At 41.6% G+C, this 26,581-nt stretch overlaps 1 protein-coding gene across 2 annotated transcripts in view; it reads right to left on the reverse strand.

Annotated features, from left to right (window-relative positions):
- Positions 1-515: 515 nt before the first annotated feature.
- Positions 516-26,581, reverse strand: part of LOC149629951 (neurexin 1-like) — a 232,369-nt gene continuing 206,303 nt past the window's right edge. The window contains exons 12-18 of one of the 2 annotated variants that reach the window (XM_089851637.1): positions 25,992-26,562; positions 25,791-25,910; positions 24,993-25,171; positions 18,596-18,767; positions 16,817-17,064; positions 4,478-4,595; positions 516-3,390 (exon numbers count right to left, since the gene is read on the reverse strand). In XM_089851637.1, the coding sequence (XP_089707763.1) occupies positions 2,567-3,390; positions 4,478-4,595; positions 16,817-17,064; positions 18,596-18,767; positions 24,993-25,171; positions 25,791-25,910; positions 25,992-26,562 (2,232 nt within the window). In that variant the 3' untranslated portion in view covers positions 516-2,566. Of the gene's footprint in view, positions 3,391-4,477; positions 4,596-16,801; positions 17,065-18,595; positions 18,768-24,992; positions 25,172-25,790; positions 25,911-25,991; positions 26,563-26,581 lie in introns of both variants that reach the window. The other variant, XM_089851636.1, reaches the window with a different exon arrangement.

Genomic DNA, 26,581 nt, shown 5'->3' on the forward strand with positions numbered 1-26,581 from the left:
GGCACCTATTAAGAGTTTTTGGCGTTAAAAAAGGTAAAATATTTGTTTAGAATATTTTCAAATTTTATATTGTAATTAAATAGTTAAAGGTCTAGAAGTATTATTATGATAATTATGACTGATTAAGTACATGTCAAAATTATCATAGTAAAATTAATAGATGGCGCGAGATTTTGACGAACGAGGCTAGCGCCTACACTGGTACGAGGTAAGGAGTATCTTGTATCTCTACGGGCGCGGCGATATTTCCCTGGCCCATCGTGCCTTTCGCGGGCACCTTAGGTGGCGGCGGCGGTTCCCCCCTTTTACTAGTAGTACCGAAACTTTTCCCACGGGGCATAAAAGCGTAAGCGCGCCAAATTTAGGAGCAAATGCTGTAGTATGAAAATGTACTACGTTTCACACTTATAGGGAGCTATATATTATTTTCTTATGGTTAAATCTGATTAATAATTTCTTATTCTTGATATTTTTGTCAATCTTGAAAGCGGAGTTTCAAATAATAATAATTCAACTTATTAATAATTATTTTTATTATTTTTGGAGCGAAAATTTCATTTAAAACAAGATGAGAACATGGTGTGCATTATCTTTGGCTGTAGTTTTTTTTTCTTAAGAATTTCTTGGTTAATTTGTTTGGTTTTGTTTAAGCGAAGAAATTGAGAATTAACCCTTTTTTTGTATTTAATTTGTATTATTTTTAAAATTCAAAAATTGAACTTTAATTAGTTTGTTAATGGAAAACGATTATTTTTTGCTGTAAAATTAATTTTTTGTCACCCAAGCTTAAGTCCATTTAAATTTAAATTTCACTTAGTTTTATTTCAGGAACTTAAGTTTAATTGAATTAATTTAAATTTATTTGTATTTTGAACTTTTGGAAAAATAAATAATTAACAATATTAATTTATTTATTTTTAATTTCTTTTTTCCTGCGAAATTTTAGACGCTGATTATATTCATATATGTATATAGTTTTTAAATCGAGGGGATAATCACTACGGAAAGTAAGAAATTTATTTCAGACCTTTTTTAAAACTTTATTTCACCAAGTTTTTTTTGGTACAATCCGAGTGGTTATCCCCTCAATTTTTAACTTAATGATAATTTTAAGTTTTTAAAAAATATAAAAATTACCTACATGGTACCACGCACGTTTTATGTGATTTATTATTCGTTTTTTTCTCAAATATCTAAGGTACTTTCCGCATTCGTCTAAAGGTCATTTTATTGCGTGTCATATTCCCTTTAATTTATTTCCCTCGTCCTGTGTCAGTGTCACTTTTATTTATTTGTTTCTGTGCTTATTTTACGATCATTTTTCGATTCGAATGTTTAATTGTTTATTTTCCGGGTTTATAATTACCGAGGGGCTAACCACTGTCACTTTTCTTATTTGGTTTCATTGTTTATATTCTGGGAGTTATTTTTTTTACTGAGGGGCTAGCCACTCTCGAGACTTTAATTAGCACTGATACAAATTTTATATATTTGTACAAACGCGGAGTGAGTAGACCCTTGGTTTTGACTTATTTTTGGGGTTGATTTCACTGATTTGATATTTATTTATTTTTTCAAATTTCCTGATTTGACGTTTTCAGCGGAGACAGGAGAAGTGTTGTTTGTGTGTGATTTTTTTTCTTTAAAGTGTGGGAAATATATCGCCTGTCTAAATACATTGAGTTCAAGATCGATAAATCGATATTTGAACAACGATATTTATCGTTAAAATTCGGAAAAGTTTCGAAACTTTTAAAATTAGACCAAAAAAAAAAAAATTACGAAACTTTGAATTTTTACTTTTGCTTCCGAATATTGTGCCCAAAAGTATCGTATAGTAGCGACATGGCTGGCTGGCTGGCTGCTTTTTCGTGTTCACAATATTTCGTGTTCCCAGTTATTTTTAACTCGTATTTTTAATATTTTAACTCAGGGAGTATTAAATATAGTTAATTAAGAGCATTAATTAAGTACTCGTTTTTAAATTAAGAGAGCGTTCATTAATATTTTATGGTTATTAAAAATTCGTTCTATATACATGGCGCAAATGTACTTTTTCCTTTTCGATAATCGATTTATTATTGTAGTCTTTATTTATCGATCGATCAGGCCCGATCCGACGTCACATTAATTATTTTCTTCACACTCGCTAAATTGGCCAGCGTCCAAAAACATTCATTAATGTTTTTTCACTTAATTAATTAACTATCATACATTTCGCGAGGACGACGATACACTCCGATATAATACTTAAAAAATAATATTAATCGATAAATCCACAATTATTTCTTTTACCTCTAAATTTCTAAACAACGAAATTGGATCAACAAATATTCAATTGCTTGAAATCGAAACGTAATTAATTAATTATTTATTTATTGTAATCATTATATTTTATTACTGTGATTTTTTTGAGGTCTCATTCGCATTAAGCTTCATCAGAGTTCCTCAATTAAAAGAGTCTACGTCTCGCATCGTTAGTTTTTAGGGGGAATGGAAAAGGGTTGGGGTTGCAGGATTTAAGGATGGGTTTGTTGTGTCTTTTTCGGGAGGGGTAATTGAGTCTTCAAACGTACCACTCTTTCAAGTCTTTGACGTCTTTCTTTTTGGGTAGTTTATTGGCTTTATTTTCGAGGGGTTTGACACTACCATTCATTTGTTGAGGGGGCGGGGCTTGTTGCTGTCCCCCGGGTGGAGCTTGTTGCCCCGTCATAACGGGAGGGGCGCTATTCGTCACGGCGGAAAACTGGTAATTCTTGCTTTCGTCGACTTTGTAAGATCCGACCGTCCTGTTACGGACGATGTACACGACCAGTGCGATCAGGACGATAGCGATGATGATACCGGCGATGATACCTATCACCAAGGCCGTATTATCAGCCGGGTTACTCTTGGTATTGGCGCTGGGTTTGTGGCTCTCTTTATCCTTCGAGGAAGACAAGTCGGGGTTAGGTACCCAATAAACTTGAGGCGGTTTGCGACTAGTGCTGACTGTCGTGGCTGGGGTGGTGACGTACGCCGGACGTCGGGTGAAGTCACGCCCACTGGGGTAAACTATGTTGTTGTTTGACTCTGAGTAGACGTTAGGCGAGGGTCTGGTGGGTTGCGGAGAGGGTTTTGGATCTTGGATGTGTATCGCCGTGACTAGATGAATGACGTTCGGGTTGATCAGCTCGGTAGGTGACGGAGGAAGTTGCTCGCCCGAGCCGGACCCATCAATGCAATCCTCTTCGTCGTCGCAGATGCGGTTTTCGCGGTCCACGTTGATGTTGATGTTATTATTATTGTTGTTGGGACGGCGAGTGGCCATTGTTTGTCGGGGAGGTGGAGGGTTGGTTGGACGGGGTTTGGGAGTGGGCGGAATGTAAACGGGTGTGATCAATTCATCTCCTGAAATGAGGAATCGTATGAGTTTGTATCGCAACAAAGAAGTAAATTAGATCAAAGTGGGGTTCGACAAGCGTCAAAATAAATTATTGCATGACGAAGGAAATGACAAACATTCATTCCTTCTTGTTAATGATAGGGTAGGTGGCACAAAAAAACTTATTCCATTGAAAAAAATGGCTGTCTAATCGGTCATGGTATAACAGTTACCACCCCCGTGTTTTATCGAGGAGCCGAATCCAGCTAAGAGGAAAGAGTGAGATGGAGAGGTAAACTCTAAACCTATAACGAGGCCAATGTACCCTTATCCGCGACAGAAGTTCTGAACCCAACATCCTCGGCATTTACGTAGGGTCGTACGATTCAGCCGCTCCCTGTGCCTCAAAAACGGAAGCTAGTAGACACGGAAATAAAGGGGAAGGACAGTTTCCAAAAATGCCGCTAGATGGTGGTACTCGTCACACCCCCTAACGAATCGCAAGGATACACTGGGACACTGGGAGAGGTGCCTTTTCGTGTACTTTCCGACGACGGTTAATTTTAACGGCAGTCTAAAACGCGCGCCCTCTAGCTTCATTTCCCCCTACGACAATTGAAGTCGTATTCCGAGTATTCCCCTCGCCCATTTTTGGTGTCCCATCGGACCTAAGCCGTTCCACGGTTAGGGCGCCTATTTCTCTCAGGTTTCACATCCTCCCCCCCTTCATTCTTGATTTGGCCTTGAATGGCGCTAAAAACTAGAAATCCGGTAGACGGTCCTACTGCGCATGACACGCCGATAACGCGGCTACCACAATAAATCTCTCTCCTTCGAATCCCTCTCAAAACATCTAGCATCCCTGATTGCCACACATGGCCCATCGACACTACTACTCCATCATACTCTTTCCTCAAAGATCCTAGTCATGTTATCCACATCCTGTTAGGTGTAATTATCAATGAACCCCCTTCTTCATTTTTATACAATTATAATTTTGCTAATTAAAAGCTCTCATATTCTTAAAATCGAATGCTTCGTATCAATTTATAGTTTAATGGGAGTCAGATCCCATTAAAATTGTCGGTATAAAAGAAAATTGGCTGTTTGTACCTGAACCAGGTTCTAGAACTCCACAATCATCTTCGTCATCATCGCATCCACCGGAACCGAATCCCGAATGAATCAACTCATCGCTATCCACCAACGAAGTGATCGGAGCTCTTTGATGCTAAATAATAACAAACATCAACGGCTCTTTACTAATCCAATCAATGATAAATAAGAAACGGTACACTCTATAGTATTGTTTACCCTAAGTGCGAGTATGTAAAAATAAGAAAGACATCACGTACATTAACCAAATCATGGCAAACATTTCAACAAACCCCACGTTTTTCATTATCACAGAATAAAACCACAAACGAATCGATAATACGAAACTCTTGTACTATACTTGTACGACAACTGAAACACATTAGCTCCGTGTTATACATATATTATAACGAGCAACCAAGGCGAGCAAGTAAACACGTTTGAAAACGTAGAAGTAACTCAAGAATGTTTGAACTAACCCAGACATACGTTTAGGTGGGGTTACCTTAGAAGAATTTGGAATAGTTGACTTTCTTTTTAATGAATGCCTTTTTGAGAGCATTGACGTAATTTATTATTTATTACCCCCCTCTCATTGGCTATCTCTAACGCCATAAGATATGTTCCCCATAAGTATGACACTACCTATACGTTCGTAATGCTTCTGAGAGACTTACAGCTCGAGATAACTAGTTCGAGGGAGAACGACGGAAGCGAGTCAATTGACTAGGCCTACACTCGGTGGTGGTTAATTTTGCATGCTGGACTTCTATCTAGGTCCTATTTAGTCTGCATTACTAAGCCCCAATTGATAGCAGCGCCAAAACCAGGCCTCCCTCGCTTTACCTCTTCGAATCTACGACCTACCTCACTCACTCATGCACTTCATGACAAGCTCCAGTTTGTAACCACTGACATACTTATGGAACATATCTTATGAACTTATTCTAACACTACGAGACATTTATGTATAAAATAAACGACAGGGTGTTCATGAAAAAGGATCGTAGGACCATAGGAGTACAAAAGGGATTGTTTTATGGGTGATTGCAGAGTCGAAAATGTAACTTCTAAGACTTGGAAGTTATGATTAGAGGATGACCCTTTGAACTTAAAGGCAACACTAATTAAACTTTTTTTGCTAGGTTTTGAATGAAGAATTGGTGAGACCTTAGAATACAGGTCAGAAATGGCAGCACGTTCCCTTTGCGCAGACTCGCAACTAGTGTTTCCCTCAAGTACGCGCTCGATTGAGTATTGTTTATCAGAAATGGACTGTATCGCTAAATTTTGGTTTTATGTAGCATAGCTTAATCTTTCCATCGCATATCCCTTTCTTGGGTTTTGCAGCACAGCACGTACGATGGGGGATTTTTAGTTTGGTAAAGCCCCTCTAGCAAAATATGGTCGAAGCAATGATGACGTCAGCTTGTTATCATTAAAATTCCGTTCAACCCCTCGAGGGGCTAGCTTCTTTTCAAAACCAGACTATTTCGAAAATGAATTCCATTGTTCCAAGAATCTTAATTTAGGACTAGAGTTCCAAGGGTACAATACCGTTTTTGAGTCATTAACTGAAAATATGGCTTGTCACTGTTCAGGTACGAACAGGGCCATGTTAACTAGATTGCGTGTCCCGGGAATGCCGTACATTTGTGTCCACAAACATAATATTATAGGTGAAAATCGTGAGAATACTAGGTTAGTGGGCCACCGGTCAACTACGCTTCTTGTCCAAAGGTTAACGCCATTTTCCATTGGCTCAGCGCAATATGCAACCAATCATAGGTGGAATTTAAGGGGATTTTAAGTAAATTTTCACTCCATAATTCCCATTAAAATAGTACTTGTAAAAAACCCAATGGAAAACAGCATTAGACTGATCTGCATTGCGCAGATGCACTCCCCAAAACCAACAGTTAATAGAGCTTCCCATAATTGCAATAAGTCCCAATGCTTCAGATTATTATTTTGTCTTGGTCCACGTGAGATTTTTGCCCTTGTACTAGACTTCTAAAACTAACGCCATCATAACAATGATAAGGGACCGGAAAACCCGAGACTTCCACTGCACAAACCGAGCCCTTATAAGACATGTTCCATAAGTATGACACTTCTATACGAGTTCGTAATGCTACTGGGAGACTTAGAGCTCGAGCTAGTTCGAGGGATAACGACGGAAGCGACTCAATTGAAGTCCTACACTCGGTCGTGGTTAATTTTGCATCTAGGACTTTTTAGAAGTAGGAATGGAGAACAGAGTAATGCGCACGCGCGCGTCAAATTCACGGACCCCCCCTTCTCCGGAACGGGGGTATGAAGGAAGAGGCGGGGTCATAACAACAGAGGTAAAAAGGAATTACGTAAATTCGCCGCCGTCCCCGTCAGCAACGTCATCAAAACGTAGCTGTTTAACTGAACCTATGAGTTGATTTAAACTTTTCGTTGCGTGTTGGAGGGAGGGGCTCTATACTGGGTGGGCTATGAGTCGGAATAACTGAAGTAAATACTAACCGTTCCGTTCTCCATTCCTACTTCTAAAATTAAATCTATCCCTGATAAAACAAACGTCAAATAGAGCCTTTTTACAACTCGAGGATAAAATAGAATGGTGTTTGAGCAGCTTGTTTTCTTCAAGCAGAAGATAATGCGGCACTGTCCTTTTAAAAATGATCAATAGAGTTTTCCAATTCCTCTAGAGACGCAGTGTAGGCCTACATGCCGTAAAGATTTCCCAAATTCATTCAAAATTGATTTTGTCACTTGACATTAACTTTCAATAAAACTCTGTACAATTTAATATAACTTAGCAATATTCCACAGATAGATGAAGGGTTCTTATTAAACTGGTCATGGCCTTAAGGCGGAAAATCCTTCAAATAAATTTTCCAAGAAAAAGCTACGAGTGCTACTCAAAACCCTTTGCTAAAATATGTCCCTTTCATATCCTAGAAAATGTGAAAAACATCAAAGGTTTTCCAGTCCTAAAATAGGAATGAACTAACTATCCATATTCCATAAGTTTATAAGATATGTTCCTTCACACTACCTATACTTGGCAATGCAAGAGACTTACAGCTCGAGATCACTAGTTCGAGAAGGAGAACGACGGTAGCGAGTCAATTGAAGTCCTACACTCGGTGGTGGTTAATTTTGCATGCAGGACTTCCACCTAGGTCCCATTTAGTCTGCATTACTAAGCCCCCTTTGACAGCAGTGCCTGACCAGGAGTCTCTATAAGAGAATCTATGACCTACGTCACTTCATGACAAGCATTCAGTAACCAGTGACAAACTTATAGCCAAACATATCTTATGAAATCATATGGCGAATCCGAAATTTTGATTTTCAGTCCACAATAAATGTTTTCAAATTTGAACTTGGGTCAAAAGTGACGTCCTGATAAATAAATTAACCTTTCGACCTTTTAGCCAACTAGGCCAAAAAGCTGGCCACCAAATATGAATTACGCCCGCCGAAGTAAAACGGTTGTATTTCCAGGTCACTTGGGGAAAAGGAACTATATACGTGGTGGATTTGAAATTTCGCCCATGCGCAGAGATAAAAATACCAATTTCTCTCTCACTAGCAAGGTTGGGAGGGGGGGGGGGTTACAAGTCTTATTTTCTCTCTGCTGAACGGGCGCTAAGCTAAATGCCTTGTGGGAACCCACAATAACACTTGTATTTATACATATCCAGTATAAAATCGTTTCGAGTTCAAAGGTCAAGATTGGTATTTGGTCTCAGCTAAGACCACTAAAAAGATGGACTGGAATGATAAACCCCCGTTCTTCATCGCCCCTAGCGAGAGAGTCACGTAACCTTCCGACTCATAGATCGTGTTATGGCTTTGGTTTGAGTAAAAAAAGGTTTCAACATTGGTCGCGGCGTGGCGCTAGAGAGGATCTGCCCTAAAACAAGTACTCCTCGTATCTCCATTCCAATCCACCTGTGTTTAAGTTTAACGGTCTTGGGTCACTTTCAATGTAGGAGTGGGTTAACTATGTTCTATTCAGTTTAGGGATCCCCAATTAAGAGCTCAGAAATATATCGTTGTAGACTTATAGTTATGAACTTAGGGATGGAAACGTACGTTGTTCGTTTACAAAACGTTATTATATTCCGTTGTAAATCTTTGCTATGTGACAGAACGGAAACAGCAAACAAAACAAAATGCAACCCTTAAGTAATCACGTCACGTTCAAAACGCATTCAGCATCACGATATACGAGCACCACCGGATAAAATGATACGTACATTTTCACCAATCATATTAAAAATAATGAAAAATGTACAACGACGCATGCGTCAAATAAGGATACACCAGTATTTCCCTAACGCGCGCTCTATCGTTTCGAGATTTTGAAAACCGTGTCCTCGGAATTTCAAATCAACTAAGAAAATCTAGAATAGGGGTCCTAGACAAAATGGACATTACGTATTACCATAAGTTCATAAGATATGTTCATTCCATAAGTTTGTTAATCTCTGGTAACTTAGAAACTGGAGCTTGTAATTTTGAAGTGGGTGAGGTAGGTCATAGATTCAGGGTAAAGCGAGGGAGGCCTGGTGAGTGAGGCGCTGCTGTCAAAGGGGGCTTAGTAATGCAGACTAAATAGGACTAGATGGAAGTCCTAGCTGCAAAATTAATTAACCACCGAGTGAAGTACTTCAATTCTTCTCGAACTAGCTCTCAGTAAGTCTCTAGCATTACGAAGCATTACTATTGACCTACAAACAATTCAGGTCATCTATAGTCACCTCGTTTAACACTATTGTTTAGAACTATCATACTTAAATGGTCTTATGGAACAATGTCAAATAATACTATATAAATTGTTCAAAATAAAGTTCGGTCAAATCCTAAACTAAAAGCTGAGATCATAAGCTTATTAATCAAAAATGTCTTGATTAGAATCAAGACCTAAAAAGTATCGATAAGACTGAGGGTATCACTTGTCTGAAGGATCAGATATTAATTTTTTTTAATTGAAACTTAAATGCATGCTTAAGAAAAAACAACGTTCCATTACCGTTTTCCGTTGAAATAAATTATTTTACTGGTAATCAATTTCAAAAATTTACTTATCTCGGCTTTTCGACCACAGTTCCATTCCCCGAAAACATTTTATGATTACATTAATTACTTTTGGGAGAGTACGTGTATGGTTTTGCGTTTTAAAAGGTTCCTAAAGACGTTACATCCCCATTCGTGACCGGCACGCTTCGCAGTGGAACATTTTAATTATTCTAAAACCAATGGCGCCAAATTCAATAGGGACAGTAACATTTTTACTCGCGGTTTTTCAAAATCATGTAATATCAAGTGTACTTTAGTGAACCGTCGTATTGTTCTTTCTCATGGTTCAGGGCATGATCAGTGTTACTGCCCAATTTCTCTCTCTAGTTTCTAACAATGGTTTGAGACTATTTGATATGGTACGGCACAACGTTATATAAATTTGTAAATTCTAAGTAGCACAAAAGGAAAAAGAATCCATTATTTTATATTTTGGTTTGAAATAAATAAACTCATGATAGTAGTTATAACGAACAGAAAGTCAACGGAATGGCACCGGTAATGAGCAGCAAAAAGAGAGGAAAGTTTGCTTCAAGGTAGCAGAGGGACATGGTAGTGAAAGTAGTAATCTAGAATTTTGTTCGTTCAAACCTTAATATATCATAAAAAATTCTTGTGAAGAGGCGGCACTACCTAGAAAGATTGATTTTGGCAGATAACAGCGAAGAAATTATGTTCTACACACACTGGGTCTATGGGAGAGTTTCTGGGCCGCAGGTCGCACATGATGAAATTTCAACTCCAGTTTACATCAATTCTTCCTAGTCGTATTAGTAGCAGGTTAAGGTATAGTTTGCTCAGGTCCTGTTAGTCTCGAAAGGGTTATATAGTCCTTGTAACTTTTAAAAGGTTAATGTCGTGGCTAAACAGACCGCTATTACAGTTTTTTTTATTGTTTTATAGGATATTTTTACACGTTATCTCCCAAAAGTAATTAATGTAATGATAAAATGTTTTCGGGGAATGGAATTGTGGTCGAAAAGCCGAGATAAGTAAATTTTTGAAATTGATTACCAGTAAAATAATTTATTTCAACGGAAAACGGTAATGGAACGTTGTTTTTTCTTAAGCATGCATTTAAGTTTCAATTAAAAAAAATTAATATCTGATCCTTCAGACAAGTGATACCCTCAGTCTTATCGATACTTTTTAGGTCTTGATTCTAATCAAGACATTTTTGATTAATATCTGTTCCTTCAGTCTTCATTTTAATTAAGAATGTTAAGAAACTGTTTTACATTTTCAAAATCTGCACTAAGCAGAAACATATAAAGGGGACCATAATTTTAGCTCAATCAGACATTTATTTATAATGATACTTCAAAAAAAAAAACGTAAATCAATAAAAGTTTGTATTCTTATTGTAATTAACATAATACAATTTTTTACAATCATTTATTGAAACGCGAGTCGCCACCCTAAAAATTCCAGAAATAGGACCAAATTGACAATTTTACAAAATTTTTAAAAATGCTGATTTATGTCCGTTTAACATTTAGCTCAAAATTGTCATAAGCCCAATATGAAATTCGGATATCCTTAAAACTTCATAAAGACGATCCGAGATTGTCAATTTCAAACTTTTTTGTAGCATAAACTAACGTCTGTTTGATATTAAGCTTAAAACCTTAAACAATATATAGTCAGTGCTACCCTAAAATTCACAAAGATGATCCAAGATTGCTAATACGCCTAAAAAGTGCCATCTTCAAAATATGTAAGAGAGCGTGATCGAGTGGGCTATGCTAGTGGTTGGAAGTCGCGGGGGTTGGGACAGGGATTAGGGAGTTGAGATGGATTGGAAATGATGATGGGCGACCTGCGGCACCGTATCTCTCCCTATGTACCTCGCGCACGCCCCTACCCTTCGGTAGGCGATTGCTAAGTGCTGCCGCGGAGCGCCATTTTATTTGTACGAGAACTAGCTTCTATTTTGAAGATAGAGGGAGCGCCCTTTACAATTTCGTCCAGTACGACCCTACCTAACCGCCGAGGATGCTGAGAGGACTATGTTGCCGTAGGTGGGGGTACACAGGCAACGCTATGGGTATGGGGGTTTCCACTCCATTTCTCTCTCCTTCAAGGTTGGGACTCCAGGCATAGCCAACTCCATCACGCACTCGACAACGCAAAGCAACTCGCGCCAGCGTGGGAAATAAGGCGGTGACACAGGGCAATGACCAGTTTAAAAATTGCCTGGTCCAGTTCAAAAATTAAATCGGAGGGGGGTCAGTGGTCCACGAGAATACTAAGAAAGTTCAAGGGTAATCAGACTCCACACATTAAAATTCTAATATTTTAATTATCCACTTCTTTAGTTTAGCAGACGACGTGCTCTGGTCAATGGTCACGGACCAGTTTATTTATTCCAAGTCAGGAAAGTCGCTGGCCTAATGTCCAGTTTAAAAAATGCTTAATTGGTCACGGACCAGAAAACTCACGAAAACGCGACTCGAATGACGAAAACTACGTATTTTCCGACTGAGGAGAGGCGAAATAGCCCGGCCTCCTTTTACGTCCCCCTTTGTATTTTGAAAGTGGGACTGGGACTATGGTGCGCGAATACTTAGGCATCTTATACCTTCTCCCTAGTAAACTAGATATCGCTTCTTTGTAAAACTTTATATAACTAAAACCATGAGTTTATAACATGTTCCATAACAAGCTTCATACAACTTTTGGAAAACAAATTTCCCTGAGATTTCCAGGCTTTTCCCCATATACTTTTGGGGATTATCCTATGGAGCAAATGTTAACGAAGGAGGGAAGGGGCAAATAGGACTATTACATAATCAAAGGATATCCCCGTATCTCTAATATTACGAGCTTCCAAAATTTAGTGTAATGTTAATCCTATGGAGGAGGCAAACTACCTACAAGCACCCGGGGCAAGTACCTACAAGCACTCACAAGCACCTACAAGCACTCACAAGCACCTACAAGTAACCGGGGCAAGTACCTACAAGCACTCACAAGCACCTACAAGTAACCGGGGCAAGTACCTACAAGCACTCACAAGCACCTACAAGCACTCACAAGCACCTACAAGTAACCGGGGCAAGTACCTACAAGCACCCGGAGCAAGTAGCTACAATCACCCGGAGCAAGTAGCTACAATCACCCGGAGCAAGTACCTACAAGCACACGGGGCAAGTACCTACAAGCACCCGGAGCAATCACCTACAAGCACCCGGGGCAAGCACCCAGAGGCACCCGTGGCAAGTACCCACAAGTACCTACAAGCACCCACAAGTACCTACAAGCAATCACAAGTACCAACAAGCAATCACAAGTACCTACAAGCAATCACAAGTACCAACAAGCAATCACAAGTACCTACAAGCACCCACAAGTACCTACAAGCAATCACAAGTACGTACAAGCAATCACAAGTACGTACAAGCAATCACAAGTACCTAAAATCACCCACAAGTACCCACAAAAAACCTACAAGCACCAACAAGTACCCACAAGTACCCACAAGCACCCACAAGTACCTACAAGTACCTACAAGCACCCACAAGCACCTACAAGCACCCACAAGCACCCACAAGTACCTACAAGCAATCACAAGTACCTACAAGCAATCACAAGTACCTACAAGCAATCACAAGTACCTACAAGCAATCACAAGTACCTACAAGCAATCACAAGTACCTACAAGCAATCACAAGTACCTACAAGCAATCACAAGTACCTACAAGCACCCACAAGTACCTACAAGCACCCACAAGTACCTACAAGCACCCACAAGTACCTACAAGCACCCACAAGTACCTACAAGCACCCACAAGTACCCACAAGAACCCACAAGTACCCACAAGAACCCACAAGTAACCACAAGAACCCACAAGTACCTACAAGTACCCACAAGTACCTACAAGTACCCACAAGTACCCACAAGTACCCACAAGTACCTACAAGTACCCACAAGTACCTACAAGCACCCATAAGTACCTACACGCACCCACAAGTACCTACACGCACCTACAAGTACCCACAAGTACCCATAAGCACCTACACGCACCCACAAGTACCTGCAAGTACCCACAAGTACCTACAAGTACCCACAAGTACCTAAAAGTACCCACAAGCACTCACAAGTACCCACAAGTACCTACAAGTACCCACAAGTACCTACAAGTACCCACAAGTACCCATAAGTACCTACACGCACCCACAAGTACCTACAAGTACCCACAAGTACCCATAAGTACCTACACGCACCCACAAGTACCTACAAGTACCCACAAGTACCTACAAGTACCCACAAGTACCTACAAGTACCTACACGCACCCACAAGTACCTACAAGTACCCACAAGTACCTACAAGTACCCACAAGTACCTATAAGTACCCACACGCACCCACAAGTACCTACAAGTACCTACACGCACCCACAAGTACCCATAACTACCTAAAAGTACCCACAAGTACCTACAAGTACCCACAAGTACCTAAAAGTACCCACAAGCACTCACAAGTACCCACAAGTACCTACAAGTACCCACAAGTACCCATAAGTACCTACACGCACCCACAAGTACCTACACGCACCCACAAGTACCCACAAGTACCTACAAGTACCTACACGCACCTACAAGTACCTACACGCACCCACAAGTACCTACAAGTACCCACAAGTACCTACAAGTACCCACAAGTACCCATAAGTACCTACACGCACCCACAAGTACCTACAAGTACCTACACGCACCCACAAGTACCTACACGCACCCACAAGTACCTACAAGTACCCACAAGTACCTACAAGTACCCACACGCACCCACAAGTACCCACACGCACCCACAAGTACCCATAACTACCTAAAAGTACCTACAAGTACCCACAAGTACCTACAAGTACCCACAAGTACCCACAAGTACCTACAAGTACCCACAAGTACCCACAAGTACCTACAAGTACCCACAAGTACCTACAAGTACCCACAAGTACCTACAAGTACCCACAAGTACCTACAAGTACCCACAAGTACCTACAAGTACCCACAAGTACCTACAAGTACCCACAAGTACCTACAAGTACCTACAAGTACCCACAAGTACATACAAGAATCCACAAGTACCTACAAGTACCCACAAGTACCTACAAGTACCCACAAGTACCCACAAGTACCTACAAGCACCCACAAGTACCTACAAGCACCCACAAGCACCTACAAGTATCCACAAGCACCTACAAGCACCTACAAGTACCCACAAGTACCTACAAGCTCCACAAGTATCTACAAGTACCCACAAGTACCTACAAGCACCCACAAGCACCTACAAGTATCCACAAGCACCCACAAGCACCTACAAGTGTCCACAAGCACCTACAAGCACCCACAAGTACCTACAAGCACCCACAAGTACCCACAAGAACCCACAAGCACCCACAAGCACCCACAAGTACCCACAAGCACCCACAAGCACCCACAAGTACCCACAAGCACCCACAAGCACCCACAAGTACCCACAAGCACCCACAAGTACCCACAAGCACCCACAAGTACCCACAAGCACCCACAAGCACCCACAAGTACCCACAAGAACCCACAAGTACCCACAAGTACCTACACGCACCCACAAGTACCCATAAGTACCTACACGCACCCACAAGTACCCACAAGTACCTACACGCACCCACAAGTACCCACAAGTACCTACAAGCACCCACAAGTACCCACAAGAACCCACAAGTACCCACAAGAACCCACAAGTACCCACAAGGACCCACAAGTACCTACAAGTACCCACAAGCACCCACAAGTAACTTCAAGCACCCACAAGTACCTTCAAGCACCCACAAGTACCTTCAAGCACCCACAAGCACCTACAAGTATCCACAAGCACCCACAAGCACCTACAAGTATCCACAAGCACCTACAAGCACCCACAAGTACCTACAAGCACCCACAAGTACCTACAAGCACCCACAAGTACCCACAAGCACCCACAAGTACCCACAAGCACCCACAAGCACCCACAAGTACCCACAAGAACCCACAAGTACCCACAAGTACCTACACGCACCCACAAGTACCTACAAGTACCTACACCCGGGCAAAGCACCTACAAGCACCCAGGCAAAGCACCTACAAGAGCTCTTGCTTAATATCCCTCTAACGGCGTGAATCACGACAAAAACGCCTTAAGTCCAATATAAAAAATTAGTGCTAAAATGCGTGTCTCTAACAGTGGTAAAACGCCGTAATTCCAATACCCAAAACAACGTAAGTCAAAGTACGTGTTAATAATGATAAAAATCAATACTTAAACTTAATTTATCTTAATGAAACTAAGAAAAGGCACATCTATGGACTTCTATCTTTCATTTAAGATGGTTCCCAAAGGTAACGAATGAATAGTTTTCTTTATACACGATCCCAATTAAGGTCATTTTTCAAAAAAATCACATGTTATCTCTATGGAACAACATAGTATATTTCACCAAATGTCTGATTAATTTTATGGATTCTAAAACCACCCTTAACAACTTTTTTCATTATAGAATTAACTATTAGTTGGATCTCTTTGAAATTTTAACCACAAAATAAGGGCCCAAATTTTAGTTCACTGGCAAAATTTCAAAGCAGCAAACACAATACGAAAAAAGTTACGGCCAATCAAAGAACCCTCCTTTAGCATTAGAGGCAGTATCAAGTCTTATCTAAGAGAGCGACCGCTCTCCTAGAATAAGATATGTTCCAGAAGTATCTTACTACCTTTACAAGTTCGTAATGGTACTGAGAGACTTACAGTTCGAGCTAGTTCCAGGGAGAACGACGGAAGCGAGTCAATTGAAGTCCGAAGTACACTCGGTGGTGGTTAATTAATTTTGCAGCTAGGACTTCCATCTAGTCCTATTTAGTCTGCATTACTAAGCCCCCTTTGACATCAGCGCGCCACTCACCAGGTCTCCCTCGCTTTACCTCCTCGAATCTATGACCTATACCTCATTCACTTCATGACAGGCTCCAGTTTGTAAGTTACCAGTGACAAACTTATGGAATGAACATATCACAGATTTGCCGTATATTTATAATTGGACAAAAGATTTGCAATCGCAACTTTTAAATTAAACAGTTTGGGAAACACTGGATAAAAGACATTATACATTCATAAAATGAAAGAAGAAGAGTAGCAAGACGCATGCGCATTGAATGGGGGCGTACACGGACGGTTACAGGTACGGTACAGTGTCTATTGATCGATTAGACGAAGAGTTGAAGATTGTTTTGTAATCGAGATATTTACCCGATGAACTTTTACCTGTTGCATAGCCGGAGACAGATTGTTCTTGCCCATCAAGTCCGAGGGGATTTGCATCAACAGTTCGACGTCTCCTTCTAGGCTGACCCTGGGGTCATCTTCGGCCGCCATGTCCAGCAAGCGGTGTCCGTTAAAGACTAGCCCAGTGATGACCCCCTTGAAAGGACGCTCGATCTTACCACGAACCGGGTTCTTCTTGCCACCCACTTGGATCTTAGAGTGGCTGTTGAAAATCGTCAGTTGGCGACCTGAACAAGAAAGAGAGAAACGCGTCATATTGACAGCTTCGCACCAAGAATACGCGATACCAGAAGGGGATAATTAGCCTTATTCCTGATCAGCGCCACTAGCGGATGGTCTGAAAACTACTCCCATAGAATCTAGGTATATTTAAGCGGGTTTGCAGAATTTCCGCCAGGTGGCTCGAACGCCGCGCCATCTGACGGAAATTCTGCAAACCCGCTTAAATATACCTAGACTCTATGGGAGTAGTTTTCAGACCATCCGCTAGTGGCGCTGATTAGACATATGGCCAATTGCAATACTGTGGCAATATGGCTTCCTTCTCCTATTATTCCCTTCTGGTAATACCTACCATAAGTTTCTAAGTTATATTATAAAAGAGAACATCTTTTCTATACTATGACTTAGATCATAGAGGACTACGCATTGTCAAAGGTACACTATCAAAAAGTACACTTCATTAAGAGTTCCCTGCCTTGGCTGTAGACGACATGTAAACAGAAATAAGCAAACTACCCTCCTCTAAATTAACCGCCTACAGGAACTAACCAATCAGGGTAGAGCTTCTGGACGGAAATAGGTTTATAGAGGGAAATACATGATACTGGTGATCCAAACGTTAGTTTTTGGTACTAGAGCTAGCACCTGCTACTTTAACAGGGTTCATACAACTTTTGGAAAACAAATTTCCCTGAGATTTCCAGGTTTTTCCCCACATACTTCCCTGAATTTTCCAGAGTTACGAGCTTCCAAAGTTTAGTGTAACGCTATTCCTATGGAGCGGGTTGTTTGTTTACGTTTTGCTTAATTACTCGGCCCCTGTTTGTCGTAGCCCTAAGTCCTAAGTATGGATGGATGGGCGACAAATTGGACTATAACATACTCAAAGGACATCCCCGTATCTCTAGTAGAACTAGAGTTACGATCCTCCAAAGTTTATTGTTAAAAATCAAAAGTGGGTTAGCTAAACGAATGAGAGGGTGGGTTAGCTAAACGAGTGAGAGGGTGGGTTAGCTAAACGAGTGACAGGGTGGGTTAGCTAAACGAGTGACAGGGTGGGTTAGCTAAACGAGTGACAGGGTGTGTTAGCTAAACGAGTGACAGGGTGGGTTAGCTAAACGAGTGACAGGGTGGGTTAGCTAAACGAGTGACAGGGTGGGTTAGCTAAACGAGTGACAGGGTGGGTTAGCTAAACGAGTGACAGGGTGGGTTAGCTAAACGAGTGACAGGGTGGGTTAGCTAAACGAGTGACAGGGTGTGTTAGCTAAACGAGTGACAGGGTGGGTTGTTTGTTTAAGTTTTGCTTAATTACTCGGCCCCTGTTTGTCGTAGCCTTTAGGTTTTAGTATGGTTGGATGGGGACAAATTGGACTATAACACAAATATGATAACTGAAAAGCAGGTGTCATTGAAAACTGTTAGGTCTTCCGAGCTCTACCCGTTGACGAGCACCTTTTTCAAATAATTGCTTGAATTCTAGAGTGTTTTGACACTAATGAATATGTTTCACGTTAAAAGATAAAATGTTTGGTTTACCTTTGGGATGTTTAGTTCGTACATTATGATCATCAACTTGAATGGTCGAGTTGGGTCCAGATCGGGTGAACCTGACCACGTGGTAATGTCCATCGTTGACCCTGACACTCATCTCGCCTATAGGGTGGTCTTCCGTCCCCATATTGTACACCATAAACACGTTGCCGTCCGCCTAATATCACAAACACATTGAAGAAACTGAGATTAGATGATGAACAACCAACATTCACTGCCTTCCATTTCACGAGATACGAGCGTCCATGGACCAACAACATTGTTAGCAAGCATATAGGGCGTCAATAAAAGGGTCAAACGGAGTGGAAAGTGACAAGGAACACGGGGATGCCACCATTTTTAAATGTTGTACATTAATTTTTAAGCTTGTGTTATAGCTCTATCTAGATGTCGCCTCTAACGTAGTGTAGAGTTCAGACGAACTGTATTATACTGACGAGCAGTCGGGTACTAGTAACATGTCGGGAACATTGTATAAACTATTCTTGTAAACAACATTATTATACAAATTACAAGCGCCCTCTACTGGAACACGAAACCAACTTTTAAATGTACCAGAAAAGATAGGAAATCTTCGACCCTGTGACCTCCGGAGGGCGCTGTAAACCGAATTTAAGGAGATATAGAACAGATGAGTAGACAGTTGTTGCATTTAGTTCTAGTTAATTGTTTTGGAGCTACTTCCTGCATTCGATTTCTTGGTAGACTGTAGACACCTGATTACTGGTGTCTAAATCACTCATGGCTTCCGCAGAGGATATACAGTGAAGTAGATGACCATATATTTCAACCAATAAAGATATGTCTACTACAGAAAACTATTGGGGAAAAACCGGAAATGAAGGATATTTTTTTTGGCGAGACATTCCCTTGCGCGTTGGGTAAAGCAAGAAGTGATATCTAGTTTACTAGGGAGAAGGTCTATAAATTCGCCTCCACATTTCTAGCTCTTTATCTCCAGCAGTCCAAACAAACGTAGCCTGTCCGGACGGAGTTAATCCCCGCCCCCGCCTCTAAATTACAACCAGAGCAGCATCTCATTGGTTCTTGAAAACTCACGTCAGCGTGGCGACGCCAATGAGTACGAAAATTACAGTTGTATTTGTCCGACTGAGGAGAGTGTAGCGAAATAGCCCGGCGGCCTCTCTCCTTTTAGTCCCCCCTTGTATTTTGAAAGGGGGACTGGGACTATGGCACGCGCGCCTATACTTAGGCATCTTATAAACCTTCTCCCTAATAAACTAGACATCACTTCTTGCCTATGAAAGGATCAATATCCTAAATACGTTCTTGAAATGCTAGAACAATGAAGTGATTTCAATTCGATATTCTAAACATAGAACATGACGCCAATTTATTGCTCTGGAGTCTAAACAGAGACAAACACCGTGATTCTATAAGGCGCCACCTTGTGTGGGAAGAGGTCCCTACTAAAAATACGCAGGCAGTAGCCTAGGTAGGGCAAGGGTAGGGTATATTATTTGGGGATATAGCAATCCCCGTGTCTAGTGTTCTTAAGGCCACCGTTCAGTTTTTATCCGCTGCTGATCTCTCCCTCTTTTCCTCTTTCTCTGCAAAGGTAAGCTAATAGTCTTCTTATTCGATATAAATGATATTTTTTCGTGCATGTGGATTTCCCCAAGAGAGAACCCTCCGCCCCCCCCCGTAGTAGTTGGCTGAGAGAAAAAAGTAGAAATGATATAAAAAAAATATGTATAAGGGGCACCAGCAGGCAGGTACCTTTTCTTTCTGTGTGTGTTGGGTTCATCTAGTTCTGTATCTATATATATCTAGGCCTACCATAAGTACAAAGAATTTTATAATAAGTTACCAGAAGTTGATGACTTCTTATCCTGGGAAGTATTGGACACTAAGGCATTATATAGTATCCATCCCTGCAAGTCAAAATTGCCTATGGCATTCGTAAAAGAGGGTCGAAAGTTTCCTCCCCACTAGGAAAACTATCTAATCTACTGAAAAAAATCCCACGCCGAGAGGCTGTGGCACTCAAACTGTGGGGCGTGTTCAAAACTTCTTCAGCGCCAATCGTTGAAAAGCCGTCTGTCTAGAACTCTACGAAAATCCATTACAATCCGTGGGCCTAGGACCCCACACTAGTTTGACCGGAATTTCTAGCAAACTCTATTAACATCTGTTCTTGTCACCGTTTCTGATTCGTTACCTCAAACCACAGGACACACCTTAAAGTTTCGTTTCTTGTCCGCTGCTGGCGCGCAAATCAGCCTGCCAACTCAAAATGAGGGAGATGACGTAGGTGGCGTGGTGATCGGACCTAATAAGAAGTTGGCTAACAGAGATGGTTCCGGATATGGTTAGAGTCCAATACTTCCCAGGATAAGAAGTCATAAACTTCTGAAGTTACTAAGAAATAGAGTTAGCTTAGTACCAAGGTTTCTTAACCTATCTAGGTGGAAGAGCTAGACTAAGCGTAATGTATGACGAATTATAACACACGATAATCTATCTCATTACGCGTTGAACCTAGCACCCGACCTCGCGTTGCTATCGACCAATGAAATCGCGGATAGGAAGGCGTCAGAATTACGAGGCGTGACAGATAATCCCCGCCCACAAAACCCGCGTAGATATGGGACGCGATTAGCCGTGTGTTTTCGTGGTTTACGAGAAATTTGGTTTTAATTGTATACTTCAAACATTTTTTATGATTGGAAACTTGGGGTAGGTATTTCGGAACAAAACAGAGCTAAGATTTTACACGCTTTCTGATGTTGACTACATATAGGTCTGGAAGACGTCTTTACCAGTGCTAATATTTTATACGCTCGCTTACCTGACAGTCCAGCCAATCAAAACATAATCAGGGCCTTCGGGAGAGTTTGTGGGCCACGGTAAAAGTGACGAAATGGCGGGCCCCTAATCAAGAAAGGGCTACACGCGATCCGAGCCCCCCAGAAGGAAACTGACCAAGACTGTATTTTGGGAGAGCCTTCGCCATGTACGTTAATGCAAATGGTCAGGGAAATTTGTGGTATTAAGTCAGGGAATTTCATTCCAATTTTTTTTGCGCGGCCCCTGAGTAACATGATACTACAATAATAAAGGTCGCTTGGCAAATTTTGGTTTCTAGTTGGTCAAATTAAGTGACCCCCCCCCCCATCCTAGTCCCTTCGGGGGTTAGTTTGCAGTCTTATCTCCCATGTCAGCAACAGCAGAGCATTTTCTTGGGGTAAGTGTCTATGTGTTTTGATATGAACTTAGAGGTTGAGTATTTAACCTATGCTTATATTCGAACACAGTGAAGGTGCATGGCCCAGTGCAACGCTAGCTCAACTCTATGAATCGATTAAGTATAGTACTTCCTCCTTTTTTAAAAAGGAAGTAGAGTTAGGGGGAGGGGGGGCGAGAGAGCGAAACCATTATGCAAGCAACCCCACCCTAGAGCCGAACTCGCCCCAAAAACTCGACTAACATTATATAGAGATAGCCCTGGCCAAAAAACAGGCCTTCGTGAATAAACTGGCTTTGAAAAAAAAAATCTCCAAGAGTAAAATGCGCTATGCCTACAGTACACAGGGTGTTCAAAAAAGTAGTGATAGCTACCCATATATGCAAGCATCCAAAAATTTTGGATTGAGTTTTGGGTATCACGTCATAGACCCAACCAACAAATCTTTTGAATTATTATAACGGCTCAGATCTCGTTCTCGGGTTTTTGGGCGAGAAAGGGATAACCTGATTGGCTTGATTTTGCCATGCGCAGAACCTGTTTTACCCCAAGAGTTAGACTCTAATCCAATCAGAAAAATAATAATTTATTTTCGTCGCTCAACGATAGATGGTACTACAGTCAACTAACTTTGTTAGTTACGTGATCCTATCCCTTAGATCATGGAGACGAGACCAAGCCAACTTGTGTTTATTTGTTGGTTGGGTCTATGGTCGCCATCTTGGATGCCTGCATATCTGGGTGGGTAGATATCACTACTCAAAAAAAAGGGGAAAGTGCATGGTAGGACTGAAATACAGTGGGATTTTTCTAAGGTCGATATTGAGTCGAAAGTGTAACTTCTATGATAGACTTCGTCCCCATAAGCATCACAACACTCAAGTTCAAGTTTGGACCATTTGGAGTGTTCACGGGTGATAACTTAAATTTAACATTAGAAACTGAACACGAAATGCTAATTTAAGAAATGGGTCATCTCTAAAACACTTAAAAATAATCATAACTCGTACTTAGGGGGTATTCATTAGGAAGGCAAAATCAGGGATACTAGATGTTTAAAGAGGGATGAGCAGCTCCGAACTTTTTCACGTACATTCCGAATTCGCCTGAGGCAGAGTGTTATTTTAACGGGTGTCTAAAACACGCGCCCTCTACCTTCTTTTTCCCTTTCAGGGACAAATTACAGTCGTATTCCGTCTAAGTATTCCTCCCCCATTTTATCGCGTCCCACCGGACCTAAGCCGTTAAACAGTTAGCGCGCCTATTTCCCTCGGATTTCGCATCACCCTTAATTTTGCCTTGAATGGTACTAAAAGCTAGAAATCCAGTAGACGGTCCTACTGCGCATGACTCGCAGATATCACTTCCACAATTTCCTTCTCCCTTCCAATCCCTCCTAAAACATCTAGTATCCCTCATAGAAGTTACATTTATGACTGAAAATCGTCCCTCCATTTTTTGTAACGCCCTGTACATAAAAGTCTTAGAAACGAATCTAGAACCATTTGGTTTTTCTTACTCTCTCTCCCTCTCGCTCCCCCCCAAGTTACTCAAATAGAAAACTTGGGAAAAAGTTTAGTCCATTAGTTTCGAAACGGAGGGTCAAGCTTGCACTTTTATAAATACAAGAAGCGAATTTAACTAAAAGGATCGACTTTAAAAGCGAGCTCGTTTTAGAGCCCGGAGTAACATCTGCCCCCGCCCTGACTTAATAGACTCAAATAAACTCCAGCGCCAATTCTAAATATATAGGCCTTCCATAATCAGATATACTCAACAAAATAGACAAAGCTAAACAGTTAACTACTAAATCGCGCGTCAAGAAGCGATATCTAGTTTATTAGGGAGAAGGTATGAGATGCCTAAGTATTGGCGCGCGCCATAGTCCCAGTCCCCCTTTCAAAATACAAGGGGGGGGACGTAAAAGGACTAGGCCGGGCTATTTCACTACACTCTCCTCAGTCGGACAAATACAAGTAACTTTCGTCATCATTCGCACCGCGATGACGTGAGTTTTCAACAACCAATGAGATGCTGGATGGTTGTAATTTAAAGGCCAGGGGGATTAACTCCGGAGTCCGGACAAGCTACGTTTGTTTGGACTGGAGATAAAGAGCTAGAAATGTGATGACGAATTTATACCTTCTCCCTAGTAAACTAGATATCGCTTCTTGGCACGTAAACAAGTAATATTTTCAAAGAAATACAATATATGCTTGGAGCGTATATAGAGTTGAAACCTTAACACTAGGCGACCAGTCTAGCTAGACACCTTTGTGTTCTGCAGGGAATAACGTTTACCAGATTTAGAGGCGCTAGTAGAAAAATTAAACGAGTGGTCAATACACCACTTTGACATTACCTAGGGCGCCACAGCGGGCTACTGAGAACTAGTACTTATTAAGATAGGCAGGGAAAAAACCGCGTGGGGTTGCGCTTTTGCTAGTAGGGGTAACAAAGAGCAGTTTCCAGTCTTTCCCCTTGAGGCGCCTCGAGCGCGGGGCATCGGGCATGCGCACAACAGAATGTCGAAGTGGTGTATTGAAGAACCCAAATGAAGCAAAGTCATTGAGTGGTCACTATCCGGACTAACAAAGAATTATTGTCTCCTTAACCGATTGTTTAACTAGAGTTTCATAAACCCTTAATTTATGTTGCTATCTTTGACGGAAAAGTAAGGTTATCACGACTCAACTTTCACCTGCAAATCCAGTACATTCTATCCTTGCATAACACCATGGATATGTATAAACACTAACTTATAGTGGATTCCCAACTAGACCCAAAAACCGCCCATCAAAAACGCGTTACATGCTGTGAATATAGACGGAAATAGATGGGTCACGTAGGGAAAAGGAACTATATCTCTCTGAAGAATCCCCAATGTTTTGCGTCTGAAATATTGCCCATGCGCAGAGTGAAAAAGAATTACGAATTTCCCTCTCACTAGCTAGGTTGGGGGCTACATGTCTTTCTCCCCCCCCGCGCTTAAGCGAAATGCCTTTTGGGGCGAATGAGATGGGAATCCATAATACGTTAGTATTTATACATATCCACGATAACACCAAGGCTTATGGAAAAAGTATTTAGAATTGTTTCCCGACTATATAACTTGCGAAAAATTCGAACCCACAATTTTTAATTTGTATTTGATATGTATTTTGTGTCACTTACGATTTCAAGTTCCATGTAATCGTTACTGCTACCGCTGTCGACTCGAAATAGGACGGCGTTGCTGGAATGCGTGTAGAAGGCCAAGGCCAACAAGTCGCTCTTCGTGTCCGGTCTCTTGTCTGGCGGATACGTCAACGTGATTAAACCCGTCTCCGGACCGAATTTGTAACCAATACTCTCTGCAATCAAACCCCCCACAAAAATGAAATCATTAATAACCAAGATGACTTAGATTGCTGAACAATCCCAGTGTCCAACATCATCTTATGACTTCACCAATAAATGGATTCCAACTGAATCAGAGACCAATGGTTCAGTTCAATTCCGTTTTTAAAACCCACAATAATAATCTAAGCTTTGTCTATGAAGGGATTTCCACACTAAGCCTGTGGCTTTGTTTACAGGTGGGTCCCTCCCTTTACAATGCATAGAGGGGTGCAGGGGGCTAGCCCCGTCTGCCCCCACAGCTAACCTACAGCGCCCCCTATACTAACTATTACCGTTAACCTCTGCAAGGAGAAACCGGGTTAGACCGCGGAGGAAAACTCCTTTTAACAAGTGGGGAGAGAACTTGCAAACTCTACGCAGAAGGAATTGTTCCGAGATTCTCACCCGGTGCCACAGTCCGGGATCGAACCCGGGATCCTCTTGCTGCGAGGCGAAAGCGCTAACCGCTACGCCACCCCACCATGATTAGCCTATAACCCGTATTTGGTATACAGAGTATCTGAGAGTGATTAGCCCCTCGAAATAAACTACCTTTAAATTGCTAACTTTGTCGAACGCGTGGCTACCTACCATCGGAGCAAGTAGGTCCTGTGTACGACGTCATATCGCAATCGCAAGTGTAACTGTTCCACATTTGAACGCAAACTCCTCGATTCGCGCACGCTGTATTGCTGCATTTTGTCACTGGCCCTTTAATGGAGACAAACACAAGAAACAATTGAATAAAATAAAGTGTCGTTAACACCTGTTGGTGAGGCTTTCTGAGTTTACCAGCGCATCCTTTGGAGACTAGTGTACTGGGAATGACAGCGTCTTTGGTGGGGTCCAGCATTTCGCCGTTCAGGTCGAGCGAGGCCAAACAACCCTCGAAGCCGTGACGCGATTGAATCAGCTTGGGCAGCGTTGCGTACATGGACCTGCGCACACCGCCGATATACAGGAGTCCATCGAGGTCCAGATGGACGTTGGGTCCGGCGCTACTGACCGTGGCGATCATATCATCCACCATCAAGGTGTGTTGTCTTTGAGTCCAGCCAATTGTAACGGCGTGCCAACGGTTGTCGTTCAGGGTGTTACGCGTGTTAGATCTGACCTTCCTCGGACCGTCACCCAAGTTGAACAAGTAGTGCAAGTGACCGTTGACCATTTCAATCGCGATGAAATCTTGACCTTTACCCGCGTTGTACAGAATGACTCCGTTGGCTTCCAACGTTTTGAATTGCAAATAGAGGTTCATGGAAGAGTAGGCCTTCAGTTGCGCCATCCCGATGAACGTGTACTTTGACTTGAAGGTCACTGGGTGGTGAACTATTTGATCTTTTTTGCCGAATTTTGCCGTCACCTAAAACAATCCAATTACG

Source organism: Phalangium opilio, unplaced genomic scaffold, assembly GCF_054372755.1.
Source record: "Phalangium opilio isolate 3A_F unplaced genomic scaffold, DU_Popi_V2 ptg000105l_1, whole genome shotgun sequence".
NCBI lineage: Eukaryota > Metazoa > Arthropoda > Arachnida > Opiliones > Phalangiidae > Phalangium > Phalangium opilio.